Source organism: Conger conger, chromosome 14, assembly GCF_963514075.1.
Source record: "Conger conger chromosome 14, fConCon1.1, whole genome shotgun sequence".
Taxonomy (NCBI): Eukaryota; Metazoa; Chordata; class Actinopteri; order Anguilliformes; family Congridae; genus Conger; species Conger conger.
In genome coordinates, this window is record NC_083773.1 from 31,844,053 (window position 1) to 31,866,157 (window position 22,105).

Sequence of the window (22,105 nt, forward strand, 5' to 3'; positions counted from 1 at the left end):
ACTAATCGCTCAGCATAAAAGGGTGCTCTCCCCATAGTCAAGCAACAAAAGTAACCATCGACAGAATACTGGGCTAGAACAGAGGATATATACAGGGGGGCCTGTCTCATCTTCAACAGACATCCTACACAGGATATTTTTTGTCCCGTCTTCTTCCAATTCGCAGGCCTGAGTTGCACACGTCTCGTTACTGTAACATCCTGGATGGGGTTTGGGAGACGTGCACTCTCTCGGGCGGCCTCCGCTCCCCCCCCCCCCCCTGCAGGCGGTCGCTGCGTTGGCGGAGCTGCTCCGCGCGGGCAGAGCGGATGAGTCATCGATTATACGCTGCCCCGCGGGGCTGGCATGGCCCGGGATTCAGGACCGCAAAGGCGCCGTTCCGGGTCTTTCCGGGACCGGACAGAGGCCCTTCAGAACCCTGCGGGGGGGGGAGCGGCAGAGGCGGCCTTCTGGGCTTTGACATCCAGGCGGAAGCTGGCGCGGGAGCCGGACGGGCTGGGTGCTGTGTGTGGGAACGCGAGACCGCCCCAGGCCTTCTGGGGAGCGCGCTGTTACAGACGCTTCTCCACACACGCGCGGCGCAGGCGGTCCAGAAGCAGGCCTTGGAGAGCGGTGCGCAGATCTGAAGAAGGCCGCCTTTATCTCCCTCTGGTTTAGAGAACGCACCTCTGAAGAGCTTTCAAAGCCGGCTTCACACGGCACCGCCACAATCGACGGAAAACAGCCTCTCTCGGGGCCGAGAGAGGGGAACGCTTATCAGGAGAGAGAGCCCATTGTCCGACCGGGGAAATTCAGAGAGCAATTAGCTCGCAGGCCCATGAATACTAATCACAGCTCATTAGCCATCATCAAAACGGGTGAACTAGCTTACAGTCTTCAACACAGAGGTGTGAAATCCATTCACTGGCTCATTTCTGCATTTTAATTGTCTGAGTAGGAGACATTTTCCTGCAGATAAAAGCAGCGACAGCATCGAACCAGCAAAACGCAGACGATTTAAAAACTCTCAGAGCAGGAGAATTCTTGAGGTTTCAACCTTCGCTCTGAAATAATCAGAATGGTGCGAAGTTGGTTAGGAATAGTATGAACTTTGTTCAGTTCCCACAGAATCCACTTTCAAGTGCTTTATAGCCGGCAGTGAATTTAACCCTTCACGCACCGACACAAAACGCGCTGGCTGTTAAAAACTGTGGTCTTGACATCTCTCTCACCATATGCTGATGCCGCCTGCAATAGAGGCGGCATACAAATGAGAATTATTGGTTGCTAAGGAAACAGGAACTTTTTTTTTCTGGGGTGAACAAATCCATTGAATGTTCACAACGGAAAGATTTACTATCGCTATCAGTGTGAAGGAAACGCCGGCAATAAATTCACATCAAGCCACACAGCTTAACACAAACTCACCTCCAACAGGTACACGCAAGCCACTTGGCATTGGTGCCAACGGAAAGCAACCAGACAGCCGGCCAACTGCCATCTTTTCAGGACATTGTGTGAAGGGCCTTGGGCTGGGAGGCCAGAGGCGGTGGGGGCGGACTCACCCTGCTGGCTGAAGGACTGCTCGAAGACGGACTTGTAAAGGCTGCGGAAGGAGGCGCTGAGGTCTTCAAACTCGGAGAAGAGGAGCTGCTTGTCCCGCTCGGGCATGCTGTACGGGGGAGCAGGGGGCTGCTGGAGGCTCAGGGCCTGGGACACGGGCTCCGGGTGACTGCTGACCTGGGGACGGGCAGACACCACAGGACTACTCATTACTCTGGGGACTGGGGGTCACATGAAGCCAGGCTGCGGGTGACTGGTGACCGGCAGATACCAGAGGATTACTCATGACTCTGAGACTGGGGGTCACATGAAGCCAGGCTGCGGGTGACTGGTGACCAGCAGATACCAGAGGATTACTCATTACTCTGGGGACTGGGGGTCACATGAAGCCAGGCTGAGGCTGCCCGGGCCGACACCTACTTATTCATGTGATTACCCAAATGTGTGGCAGCAGCGCAATGCATGCAATCATGTAGATACGGGTCAGGAGCTTCAGTTAATGTTCACATCAACCATCAGAATGGGGAAAAAACATGGGGACAGTAACACAAATAACCACACATTACAACAGTGGTATGCAGAAGAGCATCTCTGAACACACAACGCACATAACTGTAAGTGGATAGGCTACAGCATTAGAAGTCTAAAAAAGAAGTAATATACCTAATAAAGCGCTCACTGAGTGTATATATAAAATATGAAGTTAAAAAAAGTTCTTCGTATTCTATTTTATTCTGTAATGAGATCTACGTCTTTTCAAAAAACAGCTGGGTTGCCAGCCAACACAGACATATGACATCATACACGGTAAAATGCATCTCTGACTGGGCAGGATAGTTTTCACTGCTATTTGACTCCAAGTTACCTCAGCTGCTGAAGCACTTATTCTCTGGTCTGATTCAGGTGAACTTAAGCTGGTCGCATCCTCACTCAGAGCCATTTTCAAAGGTCACTTACGGTTGAACTGAACTTCAGCAGGCACCCCTGACCGACCGTACGGTTTAACTGAACTTCAGCAGGCACCCCTGACCCAGGATTACACCCAGTAAGGTCATATCAACTGGCCCCCTTAGCCTGCCAGGGTCTATGTACTAGGGTGAGACAGTTCTGTGAGTCACATCTGAACTGCACCATTTCATTTATATTTTAATTCATCCTTCACTGCTGGATTACACATATTTGGGACCAAGTCTGTAGGGTGCATACATGAACCCCTCATGGGCCCATCATGGGCCCATCATGGGCAAGGCCCATCCCGCTAGCATCCTAGTGGGGACCTCTGCCACATGTCGCATGCAGTGCGTTGGTATGGGCTGTGCAGTGTATCGTATGGGCTGTGCAGTGTATCGTATGGGCTGTGCAGTGTATCGTATGGGCTGTGCAGTGTATCGTATGGGCTGTGCAGTGTATCGTATGGGCTGTGCAGTGCGTCCTTATGGGCTGTGCAGAGCTGTGTATAGGGGCTGTGCAGAGCTGTGTATAGGGGGCTGTGCAGAGCTGTGTATAGGGGGCTGTGCAGAGCTGTGTATAGGGGCTGTGCAGAGCTGTGTATAGGTGGCTGTGCAGTTCTGTGTATAGGGGCTGTGCAGAGCTGTGTATAGGGGGCTGTTTCAGAGCTGTGTATAGGGGGCTGTGCAGAGCTGTGTATAGGGCGCTGTGCAGAGCTGTGTATAGGGGCTGTGCAGAGCTGTGTATAGGGGCTGTGCAGAGCTGTGTATAGGGGCTGTTTCAGAGCTGTGTATAGGGGGCTGTGCAGAGCTGTGTATAGGGGCTGTGCAGAGCTGTGTATAGGTGGCTGTGCAGTTCTGTGTATAGGGGCTGTGCAGAGCTGTGTATAGGGGGCTGTGCAGAGCTGTGTATAGGTGGCTGTGCAGTTCTGTGTATAGGGGCTGTGCAGAGCTGTGTATAGGGGGCTGTGCAGAGCTGTGTATAGGGGGCTGTGCAGAGCTGTGTATAGGGGGCTGTGCAGAGCTGTGTATAGGGGGCTGTGCAGTTCTGTGTATAGGGGCTGTGCAGAGCTGTGTATAGGGGTGTTTCAGAGCTGTGTATAGGGGGCTGCGCAGAGCTGTGTATAGGGGGGCTGTGCAGAGCTGTGTATAGGGGGCTGTGCAGAGCTGTGTATAGGGGGCTGTGCAGAGCTGTGTATAGGGGCTGTGCAGAGCTGTGTATAGGGGGCTGTGCAGAGCTGTGTATAGGGGGCTGTGCAGAGCTGTGTATAGGGGGCTGTGCAGAGCTGTTTATAGGGGCTGTGCAGAGCTGTGTATAGGGGGCTGTGCAGAGCTGTGTATAGGGGGCTGTGCAGTGCTGTGTATAGGGGGCTGTGCAGAGCGGTGTATAGGGGGGCTGTGTAGTGTATCGGTATGTGCTGGAGCCAGTATCTGGCAGTGAACAAATCAACTACGAATCCTATTTGTTGTGGGCTTCTCGAGCTGCGAGGAGACCTGCCAAACAGCCAATGAAACGTAACCTCTCAATAGCACAATGTAGCAATGAGAAACAGCTGCTTTCTATAAACGTGCTTTCCAGCAGAACCATGCGGGAAATTACAAGAGATGGGAAGGAGAAAAACACAAGGTGAAAGAAAGAACCAGGAGCCGAAGAATCAACTGCAAGAAAAGAGGTGAATGTTTGATTGATCCACACCTAGGGCAACAATAACTTAAAACTCATTATGCAAATTACTGGAAATGCACAGATAAAGCTTGAATAGGTCCGCTAGTAGGCCAGTGTACTGATACAGCTAAATTCAGCCATTTTTTGCTGTCTTTCAGCCAAGTATTCTTTGAGGGTCAACTGTGTGTCCATAAAAGGGTGTCATTCACTTGATGGTGGGTAATATTTGAGGTCCTTAAGGATTCCTGGGGACACAAATTGCATACCTCCCAGGGAGGTAGAAAAAAAAAAAAAGGATACATAGGGGTGGGCCTTACCGGAGTGTAGCTGTGCATGCTCCCCACACTGTTGAGGTTGACTGACGCCAGGCTCTGGTCTGACAGGCTGTTGTTAAGGCTGCTGCGGGGGCTGTCACTTCCATCCTGGTCCGGAGTGTACAGTGCTACCTGCACACACACACACACACACACACACACACAGACACACACACAGAGAGAGAGACACACAGAGAGACACACACATACAGACACAGACACAGACACCATACACACACAGACACACAAACACGCCAGCGTGAACACTGAGCCACACAAACCTACGTAAATACTCCTTAACTCTGCACATATCTGCACGAACGCTCCAGATACCACTTCTGCGTCAACACCTTTGGAGCCTCACACACCCAAATAACCGCACTTTGACATTAACACAGCGTGTGGTTCAAACAGTAATGGCCTCTGTACAGACTAGGGCCAGTGCAGTCAGTACTATGTCAGCTCTGAGCACATTAAGCGGGAATGTGGTGTTCTGCTGTTCACCACATTCAGTTAATTTCTGGTACCTTCTACTGCAAAAAGAAATTCAGTTGTTTGGGAGTGGAATCAATCTACACACCTTAGGCGGACCTGCAGTGCATGCTGGGTAGAGGACCATGCCGGTGGCCAATTCCAAATGTTTTTTTCAATTAACCTTCATTTAACTAGCTAGGTAGGTGAAGTGAGAACTCAATTCTCTTTTGCATCAGAAACTTGGGAAATCAAAGTGTTGCAAATCAGATATAGGGCATGATTAAATGGCCAGATGCGAAGTGATTTTGTTTTTGGGGGTGGGGACAGTGGGCTAACATTCCTCCTCTTTCCGAAGAATGTGCCACCGGATCTTTAATGGCCGCATAAATCCAGACACAAGCAGCTCTTTCCCTCAGCTCAGTGTATGAATGACTCAGCTGGAATGTGACAGAGCTTCTAGGGAATGTCGTATTGTGCAGCCGTGAGTCATCTGCTTTCCCAGGGCCCGAGCCGCAGGCCGGGGGAGTCGGGCTGTCGCTGTTTACAGTGGGCAGGGCTGCGTGAGGAACGGGAGACTGAGGGGACGCGGGATTCAATCAAACCCAAACACAAACACAAGTGCGCACGGTTGAGAACCGTTTCCTTGACACCCAGATCATGGTGCTTTTTGGACTTTGGATATATATATATATATTTTTTTTTTTTAAATAAAAACTTAAATATGGGAGGTTTGCAGATTCTTTGTTGATTCGGTGTTGCGAAGGTAAATGACTGGGACCCGCAAGGTTGGTGGTTCGATCCCTGGGGTAGCCAAGATAAGATCCGCACTGCTGTTGGGCCAAGGCCCTTAACTGCGCGATGGTTCAAGGTCTCCTGCTTAGTCTAATCAACTGTAAGTCACTTTTGATAAAAGCGTCAGCAAAACAACATTTAACATCAGGCAAATGCTTCTCCTTTAACTCATAAAGAAACTTGACAAACTTGGGATGCAGTCAAATTATCTCCCTCTGCAGTCATAATCATAATCACAGTCTACTGGTACAGCTAAAGCTAAAATCTAGAAAATCTCAACTAAAGCACGCCGTCTGTGATCAGAGCCCCATTACTGACCCAGAGCTTTCCCTCCAATCTGTCTTACACTCTATCAATCCATGCACCCTCTCAGCACACGTTTCTACCAAAGCAGCAAAAAGTTTAGGATCGCATAAGTGACCGCATTTTAAGGTCGCTAGCGTTCAAACTGAGGTTTGTCCCAGATTACGAGCTGTAGAATAAACTGAAAGCTCAGTACCTCATCCCATTATGGGATTTGAAAGGGAAGACGGTGAGTATTTGTTCTGTGAAGTGCACTCTGCTTGTGTAAAGAACTGTCTGAATTCCAGATGCAGGAGTGGTAATGTTGAACACTTGTTTTACGTGCGCTTACATACTAACACACATTAGTCCTAAGTGTTCCTCTGAGACGTTTTTATTCATTGCGCTGTCTCTTGGCCAGGCCTTCCTTGCAAAGGAGATTATTCATCTCAACTGGACTTTCCTAAAGGTCAAATAAGGCCGTAATTTTTTCTTGTGCATTGCAGGAAACTGACACTTTACCTAAATGGTAAATGGCTGGCATTTATATCGTAGCTTTATCCAAAGCGCTGTACAATTTCACCCATTCATACACACACTAACACACCAACAGCGATTGGTTGCCATGCAAAGTTAGGCATCTTGCTCAGGGACACTTCGACACACCCAGGGCGGGATCGAACCAGCAAACCCTCCGACTGCCAGACGACTGCTCTTACCGCCTGAGCAAATGTCGCCCTGTTGAGCCAATGAGCCACCTGTTCTTTATCCGAACAGACTTGGCCCATCTCTGGAATTGCAGGTGTAATCTTTGGCACGATTAATTCATCACGGATGGGTCGAGAACACTACGCTGCACTATAACTGCACTTCAGGGTGAATCCATACCAAAATAAGGGACAGGCATGCGGAGACCTTATTATAATATTGGTTGTTCCTTCATAAAGTTAATGGTTTTCCGCTGTGCAAGCATACATACGTCGTGTTGTCCTGATGTGCCAACACATTCTATTTCCGATGGCCAGGACACACGGGATGAGTATGGTTTTTCCCCATCCCACCAGGTCACAAGGTCACAGAGTGTATGGGGCAGCACCCGGATTTAAAGAGAGGCAATGCATGCTTAACCAATCAAGCAAGGCACAGGTATTCATGGAACACCAGCCAGAACGGGCGACAACATCACCCTTCAAACAGCTTTCGGTCTTATTGAGGGAGAACATGTTGTGTTAAAGTACACTGACAAAAGCCTGGATTCATTCAGCCAACTGTTGTTGTCAATTCATATCTAAACAAAGTTTTTTTTTTTTCTCAAGCAGCTAGTGTGGGGAAGCTGGCATGGTGATGAACACTAGCCTGTCTAAGTACATCATAGCCAACTGACAGCGAAACTCATCGGTCATGAAATAGAGGGGCTCTAAAAAATCTTCCAGGAAGAGACCAAAATGGGCTGTAAATGGCAAAACTACAGAGCAAGTAGCATACGTTGTGAATATGGGTTTGTGTGTGCGTATGCGCAAATACCTGTGTATGTGTGCGTGTGTGTATGCGTGTATGCACAAATACATGTGTGTTTTGGAGCATGCTGGGTACCTTGTTTGTCACAGTGTTGATTGCCAGCGTAGGAGAGGCACTTCCAGGGAGGATGCAGTCCATTCCCCGCGAGTCTGAGTCCCTGATGTACGGAGGGGAGGCCTGGGGAGGCATACACAAACCACTTCCAGGTCAGAGGCAAAACAACAGAGGAAGAGGAAGACACACCCACTCACCCACCCGTAAAAGGGCACCTTTAAACACATTCCCTTGGGGTGATACGCTTCAGAAATATGCAAACACTTGCAGGAAATGCTTTTTATTCATACATAAACCAATATTCACCTTTATTTAGGACATAATAAAAATAATTCAGTGCTTTATTTAGTTCATATTAAAATAATACGGAGGGGGGAAATGGGGAATGAGAGCAGGCCTGGAGCGGAGAGATAAACTCCACTGCCCCTCTCCCACACTGTACGCTGTAAGAGGATTGCATTCAGCAACCAGGATTTTAATTCAACAAGGCAAAAAAGGGAAGATTTCCCGGAGTCTGCGGCTTTTTTCATGTAAATAAATAAGTCTGGTGATGGGGGGCAGAGAGAAAAGGCCAGAGAAAAGGAGAGAAAACTGGAAGAAGGAGAGAGGAAGAGAGACATAAAGGAGGATGAGAGTACTCTCCGCAGCGAGGGTTCAGAATTAATCGCCTGTGATCTGGATGCTCCGCGGGAGTCTGTAACAGATAACGCGTCCCATTCACCCAAAATTAAGGAGCCGTAAAACTGCACAATAGGATGCATCGCAGGTGTTGCCAACCATCAATAAAGGAATGCCTCGATGTCACTGAAAATGAGCTCATTCTGTCCCAGGATCAGAGCTACAACCCAGCACAGAGCCACTCGGGGCCCAATCCTGAGAAGGATTAAGAACAGTGACTTAAACTAAGTCACTGTTCTTAATCCTGTTCTTAACAGTGACTCTGGTTTAAGAACAGTGACTTGCACGGTGCGGAAAGCACCTCTCATCCGAGCGGCAGCAGCCGGAGACGGGACTCTGTAACCTGATGGCCAAGGCCAGCTCCTGTAGGCATGGACATGGAACCCCAATGCTGCAGTCCGGGGCACGGGCCGCTAATGCTAAGACGCTAATCTGCAGTAAACAGTGCGGATGAGGAATGCTAACGCATCAGGCGGCTGGATCAAAGCCCCCCTGTGATGGCCTGATGCAACCCTGCCTGGTGAAGGTGAAACCAGGCGCTGGACGAGCGCATAGCCCCCTGGACAGCTCTACCAGGACGGGCTGCGTATGATGCAAGGTGCCAATGAGCCGACGCAATCCAGCCGTCTCGCACACGGAGCTACACCTCTAACACCGACACTGAGCTGCTCTCCCTCCGACAGACACTGGGATACTCTCTCCCTCTAACAGACACTGAGCTGCTCTCCCTCCGACAGACACTGGGATACTCTCTCCCTCGAACAGACACTGAGCTGCTCTCCCGCTAACACAGGAACTGAGATACTCTCCCTCTAACAGACACTGAGCCACTCTCCCTCTCTAACACAGACACTGAGCCACTCTCCCTCTAACAGACACTGAGCTGCTTGTGTGTGTGTCTGTGCGTACCAGTCTCTGCTTGTTTGTATGTGTCTGCGCGTGTGTGTGTGTGTGTGTTTTGTATGTGTGTGTGTGTTTCGTATGTGTGTGCCGGCATGCGTCTTTGGTGTTCATAAGAGTAACATGCCTATATCACACTGAAATACACATAAAACCTAATGGTGACTAGCAATGGTCAATAAAATGGCCATTAGCTTGCATCATACCATCAAACTCACAAAGAATTATAATGCTCTGTAAAAGGTACTGGGCCTTCACAGGTGTACTTTAGCATTATGGCTTCATTACGTAAGAGAATTCGGGGCAGAAATGCAAATATGTGAGATATTTACTGCAGTCCACACAAGCTGAAGATAATTAAAGGAACTCCTGCTGGATGTAACCGTGGCAGAACGCTGCATTAATGGATGTTTGCAATAAAAATCTCTGCACAACCCAATGCGTGTAATGGCTGGAAGGGGCAGAGTTTACCATCAATAATCCACACTGCTTCAGGCCGACCTCAGCCTCTCCACAAGCCATTTCTCCTGTAGCCACAGGGAAGTCAGAGGTGCGCGCGTATGTGTGTGTGCGTGCGTGTGTGTGTGTGCGTGTGCGTGTGAGCATGTGTGTGAGTGCGTGTGTCTGTGTGCCTTAAATCACACACAGTTGGATTACGGTGACAGGATTGCGGAGATCAAATGGTGAATTAACACCAAAAAATCACTGGGGATTTTTTTCACTCAATTAAATATAAATGAATCTGAGGCATTCATTTGTTTTACAACCACCATCTATAGATATAGTCCAACACCCGCAGAATGTCTTATTTCTGTTGTAGGGCTGACTATGGCAGAAGCACGAAGACCAAACTTTCCGACAGCAAAGACCCCCTTTAGTCCAATAATCGAACAAAGATCCACACTTGTGCATCATCAGAGCACAACAGCACTACAGCAGCAGTGTATAATTTAAGCCCATCACTTAAAGCAAGTATAGATAGGGCGAGAATAAGAATTTGCAATCAGAGTGATAAACAGCAGCTACAGTAAACACCATGTCTGTGCTGCTCTTGTTGAAGGGTGTCTCTGCCTCCCTCTCCTATCCTGTAAGTGCGAGTACTATTGAACTGCTCTCTTCGCCAGGGCTATGGGCACCCATTGATGAAGCTGAATGCAGTCGATCGTCCCTCAGCAGAGGTTCCCGGTCAAAGTAAATGTAGGAAGAGAAGATTGTATGTTTGTCCATTCAATCAGGAGTCAACACAGCCACCCGTATGTTGAATCAACTGCAGGGGATTGATGTTGGCGTGATGTTTGTTTTCTCCACAACTTTTTATGTAATTTAGTCAGTATGAATTAGCCAAAGGTTCCACGGCAAGGATACTCTCATTACATTCCATTCTATTACATTACATTACATTCCATTACATTACAGCCATTTAGCAGATGCTCTTATGCAGAGCGACGTACAACTAAGTGCAGATCGAACACAGGGACAAGTGTGATGAGGACCCTAGAGGACAGTACGGTTCCAAGTCCCCGCGTTACCACACAGACACCCTGGTGTAGAGCGGTTTGAGTCCCAGCGTGACCACACAGATACCCTGGTGTAGAGCGGTTTGAGACCCTCACCTGTTCTTCCGACCGTGGCCTCTTCTTGGGTCTGGTGGGCAGTGCGTCCTCCTTTGGGTTTGTGTCGATCGCCCAGTACGATCCCTGGAACCAGGAGAGAGCAACCATCAGCAGTGTACAACACACAACACCGATATGGACGCATGCACAAAGCTATAGATGCAGGTTAAAAAGGGAAATGTTTTTAATTTGTCAAATTAATCCGAATCAGAACCGCAAGTTCCCAACATGAGGGGCCTGGTTCCTATGCCTTTCCCAGCTGCCTTTCCGGGTTTTACACAAGCACACAGACAGCCGAACGTGCACAACCGGCCACACTGTAAAGAAAAGCTCAGGAGACCACCTGACATGAAGGTCTTTCATTTCGTTCAGAGGGAAATCAAAGGTTTCCAGAACTAATTCTTTGGCAAGTGAGTTTTGGCAAGGTGGAGCTATAATCTCTTTGGAACATCATCATGAGAAAGGAGACGCTTCTGGGGGATCAGGTGCTTGGTACCGTTTGTGATGTGAAAACGAGGAGGAGAGAACGCATTGTGTGTGTGCAAAGGACGGGGAGAGAGGAGAATCACTGTGACTCCAGCAGCAGGCCTGCTTCACACTGCCTGAGTCTGTGCAGTCGATTCCACTCTGAAATGTATTCTGTATTTTTTAGAGCAGTTCCCAGGGGTTTTAATATCAGAGGACTAGAGAGAAAAATAAAAATAAAAATCAGCATTCAGCCCCATATTTAAGCTCCAGCAGCGTGCAGTCTGAGTTTATCGGAGCGCATTTGACGGTCTACAGCGTTGGTCTTCGTGCGTCCGTCTGTAGCAGGAGACAGAGGCTGTTGGGGGTATCGGGTCTCTTTCTCCCAATCGTAGCGTCTCCCCAGAGCACGCTTTACAGAGGCCACCAGAACCCGCCTCACGGGGGCCCAGAGAGACTCCTGAACTCCACCGGACCTGTTGCCTACCAATATGAGTGTCACTCGGTGGGGTTGAAGTCCGTTCCAACGAGGACGAGGACAGCTCTGTGCACCAGCTTTATCAAAAGGCCCGAAACACTCTCCGCAACCAGTGCTCCAATGTCTGCTCCAAATGCTGTTTGAAATTGGTCTACGCTACGGTGAAGGACATGCTACGCGCATTCACAAGCACGGTTCCTGCGCTATCCTCCCGTTTCTAGCACTCTTCAAGGCCTTTCAAGGTCTCTTTCCCACAAATTCAAGGACCCATTAAAACTATGCAGCAAGCTCCATCACAAGTGTGGCAAACCAGCAGTAAAGCAAAATAAAATGGTCTGAATATCCCAGAATTAGCCTTCGACCTCACTCAAAATCCCACTTGCAACAGAATGTGGATTCCGATCCAAGACTAGTTTACAAGAGGAAAATGTAAATGAAACATGGATATGAAGCTTTTCAGGATGAATACCAAAATCTCTCCACAAAACAGTCAAGAGCGTTGAACTGCCAATGTCAAAATTGGGTAATTTGAGTCGTTGAATGTATTTTTTTAAATTGAAGGCCTCTAAAAGATTTTCAAGGAGATATAGTTGCTGGACCTCTGTACAAGTAGCTGTACAAGTTTCCACTGTTTAATATATTTACATGGTTTCACCATATAATCATTGCTTGTCAGCACTCAAAAGATTTAACTGCCATTATTTAACCACTTTTTGAAAAGTAAATGCCATACCGTGTAAGTAAATGAGAAAAGCTCACCTTTCCAGGGTCATCTTTAGAGCGAGGTACTTTAAGGAAACACTTGTTCAGGGACAGATTGTGTCGAATCGAATTCTGTAGAAAGAAAGAAAAACAGCAAACGCTGAATGTTAATGATGACAGAAAACAGTTTTTTAATAGGAAAACAAAACTTTCCGAAAAAGTGAAACTAAAGTGAAACATATCTACAACATATCCTGCAACATAACGCTTCATATCTCCAACCGAATACATTACATTACATTATTGGCATTTCTTATCCAGAGCGACATACAGTTGATCAGACTAAGCAGGAGACAATCCTCCCCTGGAGCAATGCAGGGTTAAGGGCCTTGCCCAACGGCTGTGAGGATCTTATTGTGGCTACACCGGGATTAGAACCACCGACCTTGCGTGTCCCAGTCACTTACCTTAACCACTACGCTACAGGCCGCAATACTGTCTATGATGAGCAATATGCTAGCCTAGCAGGAGACTGGCTAAAATGCAATGCATAACGTACAATCACCAGCCAGTTAAGCTCAAGACACCCCATTGCCTAGCCCTGGGAGGCATTATCCACCAGTACCCACATTCAATGTACATGTTCATGTGCTTCTTTGCATGCTGTGACTATTTATGAGGGCTGCTCTTGAGAACCGTTGATTAGCATAGGACAGTACAACAAACATAATGGGGCTACACCTTTAGGTCCTGCTCTGAAACTACACAGTTCATACAGCAGTGTCTGTAAAAATTCTAAAAACTCACAGAATACGATGTTCACTCATATTCATAGTGACATAAATATATACATTCTCAAGAAAGGCTAAGATGGTACATCTAAACATTTATTCCAGTGCAGTCCATAGTTATTTGGACAGTGGTGCAATTTCTATTCTCTTGGCTCTGTACTCCAGAAAATTGGATTTGAAATGAAACTATGAATATGAGGATAGTGTGCAGACTGTCACCTTTAATTTGAGGACATGTACATCCATATCTGGTGATCAGTGTAGGAATTAAATCTCTTTTAAACAGTCGCCCCATTTTAGGGGACCAGAGGTAAATGGACAGTTGGCTTCTCAGCCGTTTCAGATTCAGTCAGGTGTATTCAATCCTTAGTGCAGGTATAAGAAAGCTTTCAGTATCTAATCTTGATTCTAGGCTTCTGATTGACTTTGGAGTCTGTTGTTGGCGTTTGTCAAGATGAGGACCAGATTTGCGCCAATGACAGTCAAGGAAGCCACTATGAGAGAGAAACAAACAAACAAACGGCAATAACAGACTCCAAAGGCAATCAGAAGCCTAGAATTACGATTAGATACTCTGAAAGCTCTCTTATACCTGCACCAAGGAAGCGGTTGAATACACCGGACTAATCAGAAAGAGCTGAGAAGCCAACTGTCCAATGGATATAAATTCCCTATGCTTCATTAAAGCTAATGTGGTGGAGTACAGACAAACATCTCAAGGACTGCCTTTTTTCACCTCCGCAATATCTCGACTCCGCCCCTCACTCTCCCACACCAGTGCTGAAACTCTAATCCATGCCTTTGTCATCTCCCGGCTGGATTACTGCAACAGCATCCTCTCAGGACTCCCCACCAAACTCACCAACAAACTTCAAATTACACAAAATTCTGCTGCCCGAATCCTCACCCGCACAAAATCTCATGACCACATCACACCCATCCTCACTCAGCTACACTGGTTACCAGTTCAACAGCGCATTGATTTCAAGATCCTCCTACTCACATAGAAGGCTTTGAACACCCTTGCACCCCCCTATCTCTCTGACCTTCACGACTACACCCCAACTCCCATTCTCCGCTCCTCCTCAGCTGGCCTCCTGTCTATCCCCACCACCCGACTCTCTACTATGGGTGCTCAAGCATTCAGCTCTACAGCACCCAGGCTCTGGAACTCTCTACCCATACACATCCGCCATACAGAGTCACTGTCATCTTTCAAAAAACTTCTCAAAACTCAGGTTTACTCTTGCATACCCCTGACTGTTTCCTTCCCTTTACATGTTGTTGTGTCTATCTCTGTCTGCTGTCTGTTTGTTTGATATTAATTGTATGTTCATTGTAAATTATTTTTAATTGGATATATTGTATCATGTTTTCTTTTTTGTTGATGATTTTAAATGGGATATTTTGTATCATGTTTTTACCATGTTTATTTTGCACAATGTAAGGCGACCTTGAGTGTCCAGAAAGGCGCCACTTCAAATAAAATGTATTATTATTATTATTATTAGAGCCAAAAGAACAGAAATGGTCTGCTCTTAAGAAAAAGCCCAAATACTTAGACTGCACTGTACGTCACGACTGTGACTACATCATGAGAAAATAAAAAAGAACAATATCTTAAGGAAAAATAAAAGGACAAAAAAAAAAAAGCAATACACCACACCTCAAAAACAACTGACATGAGAAATTAGAAAATATCTCTACAGATGAATATTCATTTTGGCAAAATATACCAATGAAATAATAACATTTAAAAAAGAATTAAATAATAAAAGAAAAAAGAAAACAGAGGGACGTGCCAAAATTTCAGACGAGCAATCAAGCTTCAAAGGCCGGGGCAATTTCGGCAGCGCACAGAGGCTTGTGAGTCAGACACCAGGGTCAATCCCAAAGCAGCCGCGCAGAGCGGGGACAGAAAAGGCTTACGGTCTGTCAACATCCACAACCACACCTATGGGAGAAGCAGCGGCAGTCAGTAGCCGTGGTGACCTGGGCGGAATGCTAGACGCGACACGCCGCCGAACAAACACCAAAACCAGCGCACCGCCACACGTGTTCCGGAACGTTCCGATGCGTAACGGGAGATAAGGCGGCGGTTTCTCTCTGTGCGAAAGTGTACCCACCCCTGCATTCTTGGTGAGCGAGTCACAATGCCTTTCCCCCGGCCAGGGTGGGCTCCCCAACCCACGCACTGCGGCGGCCGCACCAAGCCCAGAGAGGGGCTGAACCTGAGGGTGGAAAATTTTGCGGTGCTAGTTTATGGCTTTAATTTTTGCATAAATTAAATATGTAGTCATTCAGACTTTAGCACTACAGTGAAAAAAAGCCTCCTACACAAAGGCTACTCTATTTAAAGGGGCATAAGTTCAATGTTTTGTGGTCTCTGCCTACGTGCGTTTGGTTTTCTTTCTAAGGCTCATTTCGACCTCCGCTTGAATGCACCTCCGACAGACCACACAGGACCAGCACCGCCTCCCGACTTCTGTGAAAATGTCACACTAAATGCTCAAATTCCTCCTCCCCAGCTCTGTCCACACGCTGGGAATTCAAACAGGGAATCTGAACATGCCAAGGAATTTCACCAGTCATTTCCTACAGAATCAAAGCGCCTCATTGATTGGTCACCTCACAGAAGACCTATTAACCTGATATTTTACTCGAGAAAATAGAAGCCCTTATTTTTACGAAGACAATATTAATTTACTGTCCCTCATGGGGGAATTAAACTGGTGAGTCACGATATACCATGCCATACCAGCGAAACAATTAGAGCAGTGTTTACCACACAGATGTCACACATAAGAGTAAATCTACTACTTTGGCATTTAAAAATAGGCTGACTACATTCCCATCCCACTTAAAACCAGAGAAAAGATGTCATTGTAATCGTACGCTTAATTTGTGCACATTACGGAAATAGCATCTAAAGTGGAACAAACTCCGGAGCCATCGTTTAGCAGGGCATTTTAGCAGAACCCAAATAAACATTTCTGGACCCATATCCTGACTGAGCGCACCTGAATAGGGCCAGTGTGTTAGTGTGTCACGGCACTGACAAGACACAAGCAAGGACAGACGACTCTGTCGGCAACGCAGAGGATGGAAATCGGGACACTGCGGTGTGGGGAAGGGGCGGTGGGCTGATTATCCAGGGCTGGGGGGAGCTGGAGGGAGCAGGGGGCAGTTTCCTCCTGCATAGGCGACATCCCCCGCAGACATGCAGACAAGCGGCACAATTAACTTCTGCCATTTACTGCAGACAGAGCAGGACGCCAGCCTTCACCATCACCGCAATTTACTCGCTCAAAACAATACAGGCCCCCCCGGACAAATAAAATAAGTGTTCTGCAAATATTCTGCCATATCTGACATTCAGGCCGTCACCACGCAATGACTGCTTCTAATTCTCACACCCCTGGGGCGATGCATGTGCCACTGCGCCCGCTCAACAAACGGACTCCGTACCCTCCTCCAACCAGTCCACGTCTCTTCATACCTTCTCTCCGCTCATCCCCCTCTCTCATCCCTACAGCCTGTATGTGCGCGGCTCTCACCTGCTGCACCCACAGCCAGGCTTGTGGACTCCAGTGACAATAAACAGCGACTGGCTGCCTGAAGCTCATCACATATTAACATCAATGGCATTTGGCAGACACTTTTATCCAGAGCGACGAACAGTTGATTAGATTAAGCAGGATTTCTTGCAGGGTTAAGGGCCTTGCTCAAGGGCCCAATGGGCTGTGCGGATCTTATCGTGGCTACACCGGGGATTGAACCACCGACCTTGCGGGTCCCAGTCATGTACCTTAACCACTACGCTACAGGCCGCCCTATAAGCTTCCAAACAAAGAGGCCATACAGTAGGTATACACTGTAGGAGCGCTTCAACCAATCCGCACTCGGCCAAGTGCGTTTACACAGCCAGAGCGTCCTCAAGCCGAAAACGGAGGGAATCAAGGAAACCAGAAAAACCAGCACCCGTGAGAGGGAGACGTGAAAAAGAATCCCTGATCTCAGGAAAACACAGTTCAACAGACACTCCTGGAAAACGGTGTCCAAGAAAACAAACAGGAGAAGAGAAACAAGTGAAGGCCTGTAAATGGGAATACCCATCAGTTCACATTATAAAGGCAGAGAGGAGTACCGTGGGGCTCAGGGAGAACCATCATTAGGAAACGGTGGGCTACGGACGCTGGGCTCCGTATCCACCGCCCGTCTGCAGCTTCAGCGTTTAACCACATTACAGACTTAATAAATCACAATAAATCAAAGGCAACATGAGTTTACCCAACAAAGTTTATTTTTCCCCTCATTAGTTCCTCCTTAAAAGTAACTCCCCCCCCCTCTTTGCTAGAGTTGCTTGTGGTCTGATGGGAATTCCATGCACTGCCTGGAAACAGGAAAACAGTACCTTTCACCTGTAATGCGCTTTTGAAAAACTGCAGTAAATTTAAGGCCGACTCTTTCTCTAGGAAAACACTGTAGTCCCCCCCCCCAGGAAAGGGGAAAAGATCTCAGTCTCAGTGAGCACCTTAAGCAGAAAAACTCAGGTACAAAAACAACACTGTGCTGTACATCGACACTAATTAGCCGCTCCCAGGAGGCGAGAAATGTCAGGCGAGAGAGCGTGCGGAGCGGAGGAGAGACAAAGTTCGGCCCTGCGGTTATTCTCCCATCATGCTTTGCGGCGTACGCATCTTGTGGCGCTGAAAGTTAGCATCTTTCTGATTTTCGGGATGCCATTCAGTCCCTGCAGAGCAGAACCACTGACCTGCGGAAAGCAAGCGGCATAACTGATCCCGGTTTTGAACAAAGACAATCTGTCAGCGGACCGAGCTCCCTTACTCACTGGCAATTAAGGGGTCGTACACTTACCACAGAGACAACAAGGCTTTCAAACGGACTGGAAATGTGGTCGAAGTAAAATAAGAACCTCGGAAAATTATCTAGCAGGCAGGAAAGTTTGCTAAACAATCCGTTGCAAAACAATCAATTAATGAAGTGATTTTGACAGAAAGCACAGAGGGTCGACTCCTCGAGTTCTGCAATCTACAGGTTCTGTGTGCTATCCTTTCTTCAATTAATTCCTGGGAAACACTCAGTCGTTAAATTTTTCAGTGAGACACTAACGCTTGTTGCATTTTCATCAACGATATACAGCTTGTTCTGTGGAAATAATAAATGGACACGAGGCTTCATAAAGTGCTTCATAAAGTGCATTTCAGTAAGTGTGAGTTATTTCATGCTGCTGTTCGTGTCCGTGGCAGAAAAGATACTGGCTTGTTTGAAGCAAAACGGATGAAAGAACATCATTAAAAATGGAACTACAGCAGAATACCATAAAAAAGTGTTTCTTATTAAACTGTGCTCGGCAAAACACAAAAAGATAGGGCTCTAAAAGTTTTGCTGTGGCCACCAAATATCTTTTAATATGAAAGGACAGACAAATATGTATTCCTAATAAAGTGAACGGTTTGCTGCTGCAGCAGAATAAAAGCCAAGGTGAAAACGCAGGAACTCCTCCAGCTTCTAATTAACCAAAGCAAAACAAAGGAGCAGTGGACGATTTTATGAATCTCTGATGTAGATATTCTATAATATGTGTGAAGTATCGTGGTAATTAAACTTTACAGCCCTTTCTGCAAAATGAGATGAGGCCTCGGGGAAACGGTTAATTCTTTTCTTAAATTAAACTCGTACTTCTTTCAACCGCGTAATACACGATAAATAAATAAACAGCCTTTAACAACATGCTAAAATAAGTTAATAAGGTAAAGCCTGGTTTGAGCGATAGGGAGGGATGGGGGGGAGGGGATCCCTAAAGCCTGTCGCATGTGGTCTGATTTTAGTCTCCCAATAACTGCCTTCTGCTCTCCAATTACAGAAACGCAGCACGTGCATGCAGAGGACATACATCAGCTCAGAAAGTGGTCGACCACCTATAGCAAAAACGCATTCGCTTTTTGCTTTTCTTTTTTTATTCGCCTAAAGCAAACTGGGGAGGGAATTAACAATGCCATAAAAACAATGTGCAGGTGAGGTGAGAAACCCAGAGGGGCTAATAAAAAAAACCTAACTGGGACTATATTTTATGTGAAAGGTGCAGAATATATTCATTCTGGAACAAAGCAGGATGAAAATCTGACTGACTGACGGAGGGAGAATCGAAAGAGACGGTAGAGCGCCATGAGAAATAACAAACCTGACAGGCATTAATGAAACAACGGCGGCCTAGTGGAAATCCAGTGCCATTTTCTACATACTAGTGTGTTGCCATGCATTACAGTGCATGTACAACTCGTATTGTCACAGTCCTTTTATGACAAGGCTGCCGTTCTTTTCGGGCCAGTTTCACAGACACAGATTAAAGGTACAATAGGTCATTTCAGACTCCTAACGGTCAAGAGAGGAATAGCAGCAACAAACACGCTCAAACCACAACACTGTTTATCCCTCCCCCTTCTCTGTAAATCTTGAAACACCATTGGCTGTGGCAATTATAACCAATTTTCAACCAATGAGCTTGAATTATTGTACAGTTATACAATGTTTTGGTACAGCGTGTCAGTCTGTCAACTGAAACCCCAATTTTATGACGATAAACACAGGCAGAGGGTGAGCCAGTGAGCCTTTTTCAATGGTAGGAAGGGATTTACAATGGTCCTGTAACAATGTTTTAACACAAAATTCTTACCTATTGTACCTTTAAGCAAAGTCCTAGACTAATTCCAATTCTGAAAGAAGATTCTCAATGTAAAACGGTCTAATCTGTGTCTGCAAAATAGGCCATTGTTAGTATTAGCATGCAAAACATGTCCTCTTGCTATTCAATGTTTTTTGTTTGCTTAGTTGCAACAGTGATGCGGAGTGCAAATGAACTGGGGAACCTCCCCCAACAGGCAGGCTGGAATAGGCCAGGAGATCAAGAGGCAACTGATGCGGGATGTTTACAAAAACACAATGATTCACCAGCAACCTGGTGGAAGAGCAGGCAATTCCCAGTTCAGAAGTGTGATGTTAACACGGCCAAATGATAACATTCCCCGCCCACCCCATGCCCCTTCCACCTTTCCACTACCCTTTTAGTCACTTCCCCCTTCCCACATTCCCACTCCTCGTCTCTGCCTCTCCCCCGTCTCCCCCCCCCCCCCCCCCTCCTGGACATTTTCTTTCCGCCCCATTGTCACTTCCTCTCCTCTCCTCTCTCGCTCCCCCTCTCCCGCAGCAGTGGAGGCCGTGCAGGTGTCCTCAGACCTGCTCCTGGAATCGGAGGACAGCACTAAGAACGGGAAAATCTCGCGTGCGAAATCCCCTCGCGTGGCGAGACTGAACTCTTACGACTGGAAGCCTCGCGGAGGAGCTCGGCTGCAATTAGCCTGGTCCTCGTCCCCGGCGCCGTCGAGCCCAAACCCCCGCCCGCGCCCGGACGGTAATAAATCAACATTACCGTCAGCTGACTCCACAGAGCAGAGGCACAACCGCCACCATCCCGACAAAAGCCCTGCTCTCGCTTTCCTGGAGCGGACCCATTTCATCCTCCGTAATAATGCACTGAAAACACTACTCATCACTTCCTATGGGGGTCTTTGGTGAAGAAGTAAGAAATTAGGTGGTGGTTAGAACTGAACAGGAGTGCAGCTGCGGCCGTTTGGAAGGCGCTTTCTTCAAACTCCCCGGCTGTGCGCGCCGCAGTCTGGTGGACCGACGGCAAACAGCGGGGGTCTGCCTCCAGAGGAACATCCTTAAGGACACCCAGAGCCCTCGGATGGCTCGACTCTGCTCGCTGAAGACCAAATAACGGTCAAATGTAATCAAGTCTAATTAAGCGGAATTATTCAACAGCCGCGGGCAGTAATGGCCTGAAAATAACAATATCTTTAAATCGCCGTCAGGAGAATAATTCATCGGCAGGACAAAGCGTCCTGGACCGGGGGAGACGTGCAGCGTCCGCAAGGGCGGAGGAGTGGGAAGCTACGTATGAGTTCCCCGTTAGCTTTTCGGCCTTTTAACCTTTTACCTCTCCCAATAAAGACAGGAGGGCAGGTGGGGTGGTCAGGGTCCCCGGGCCTTTTGAAGAAGACTCCAGAAGCGATGACTTCAGTTAAAGACCTTGCTCTTCCACGCTGCCTCTTCCTGCTATCGCTCCCAGTTTAAAAATTAGCATTTGCGCTCACCACGGCGTGTGACCAAAACAAAATCATCATCAAAGTTCATTTAGAATTGTCAAGTGCATTGCAGAGAGTAGTCCATTAGCGATACAATCCAACAACCAAACGGGAACACTACATGGCCTTATATACACCCACGTCTCCCTTTAAATCCTCGATACAACACCGATGCGACAAAGTACTCAAGCAAACAAGTACTCGCCTACAAATTGTTAATCATGTAGAGAAAAAAAAAAAAAAAAATCATAAAACCTTCATTCTTTCCTTCTTAAACTACAAGGTGCAAGCAATATAGAAAAAAAAACCTGTGTCTGGGGGGTGGGGGAGTAAACATGGGTTTTTGTAAATTGGTCAAAAACCTATGTCATGTAGTGGCCAAATAGTACATATACCCAACCCCACGTGTGTACAATGCAGTGGCAGAGGGACGGGGCACAGATGGGGGGCTGGGAGGGGGCTCACGGTTTCTCCTCCCTGCCGTGAGGAGAAAGTGCTTCTGCTTGCACAGCCTCTCTCAAACGTCACCGCACCCGCTTTTGTCCGCCATTTGTTGACGGAGGATTTTTTTTTCCTCCTTCTTTGTCCGCATTATTTATACGAAAATAAATAAAAAATGTTGCACTTGGAACTGTGACAGTGACAAATGAGCAATTACAGCGGAGGCCTTAATGTCTCATCCTCACAGCGGCGTTTTATTTTTGGAGGGGTGGCAGGGACA

At 47.3% G+C, this 22,105-nt stretch overlaps 1 protein-coding gene across 5 annotated transcripts in view; it reads right to left on the reverse strand.

Moving 5' to 3' along the window:
• LOC133110206 (forkhead box protein J3-like) overlaps positions 1–22,105 on the reverse strand; it is a 61,964-nt gene that overhangs the window by 7,257 nt on the left and 32,602 nt on the right. For all 5 annotated transcript variants that reach the window (XM_061220142.1, XM_061220140.1, XM_061220141.1 and 2 more), the window contains exons 3-7: positions 12,483–12,557; positions 10,781–10,864; positions 7,611–7,712; positions 4,473–4,601; positions 1,545–1,719 (exon numbers count right to left, since the gene is read on the reverse strand). In XM_061220142.1, coding sequence (XP_061076126.1) covers positions 1,545–1,719; positions 4,473–4,601; positions 7,611–7,712; positions 10,781–10,864; positions 12,483–12,557 — 565 coding nt within the window. The remainder of the gene's footprint in view (positions 1–1,544; positions 1,720–4,472; positions 4,602–7,610; positions 7,713–10,780; positions 10,865–12,482; positions 12,558–22,105) is intronic.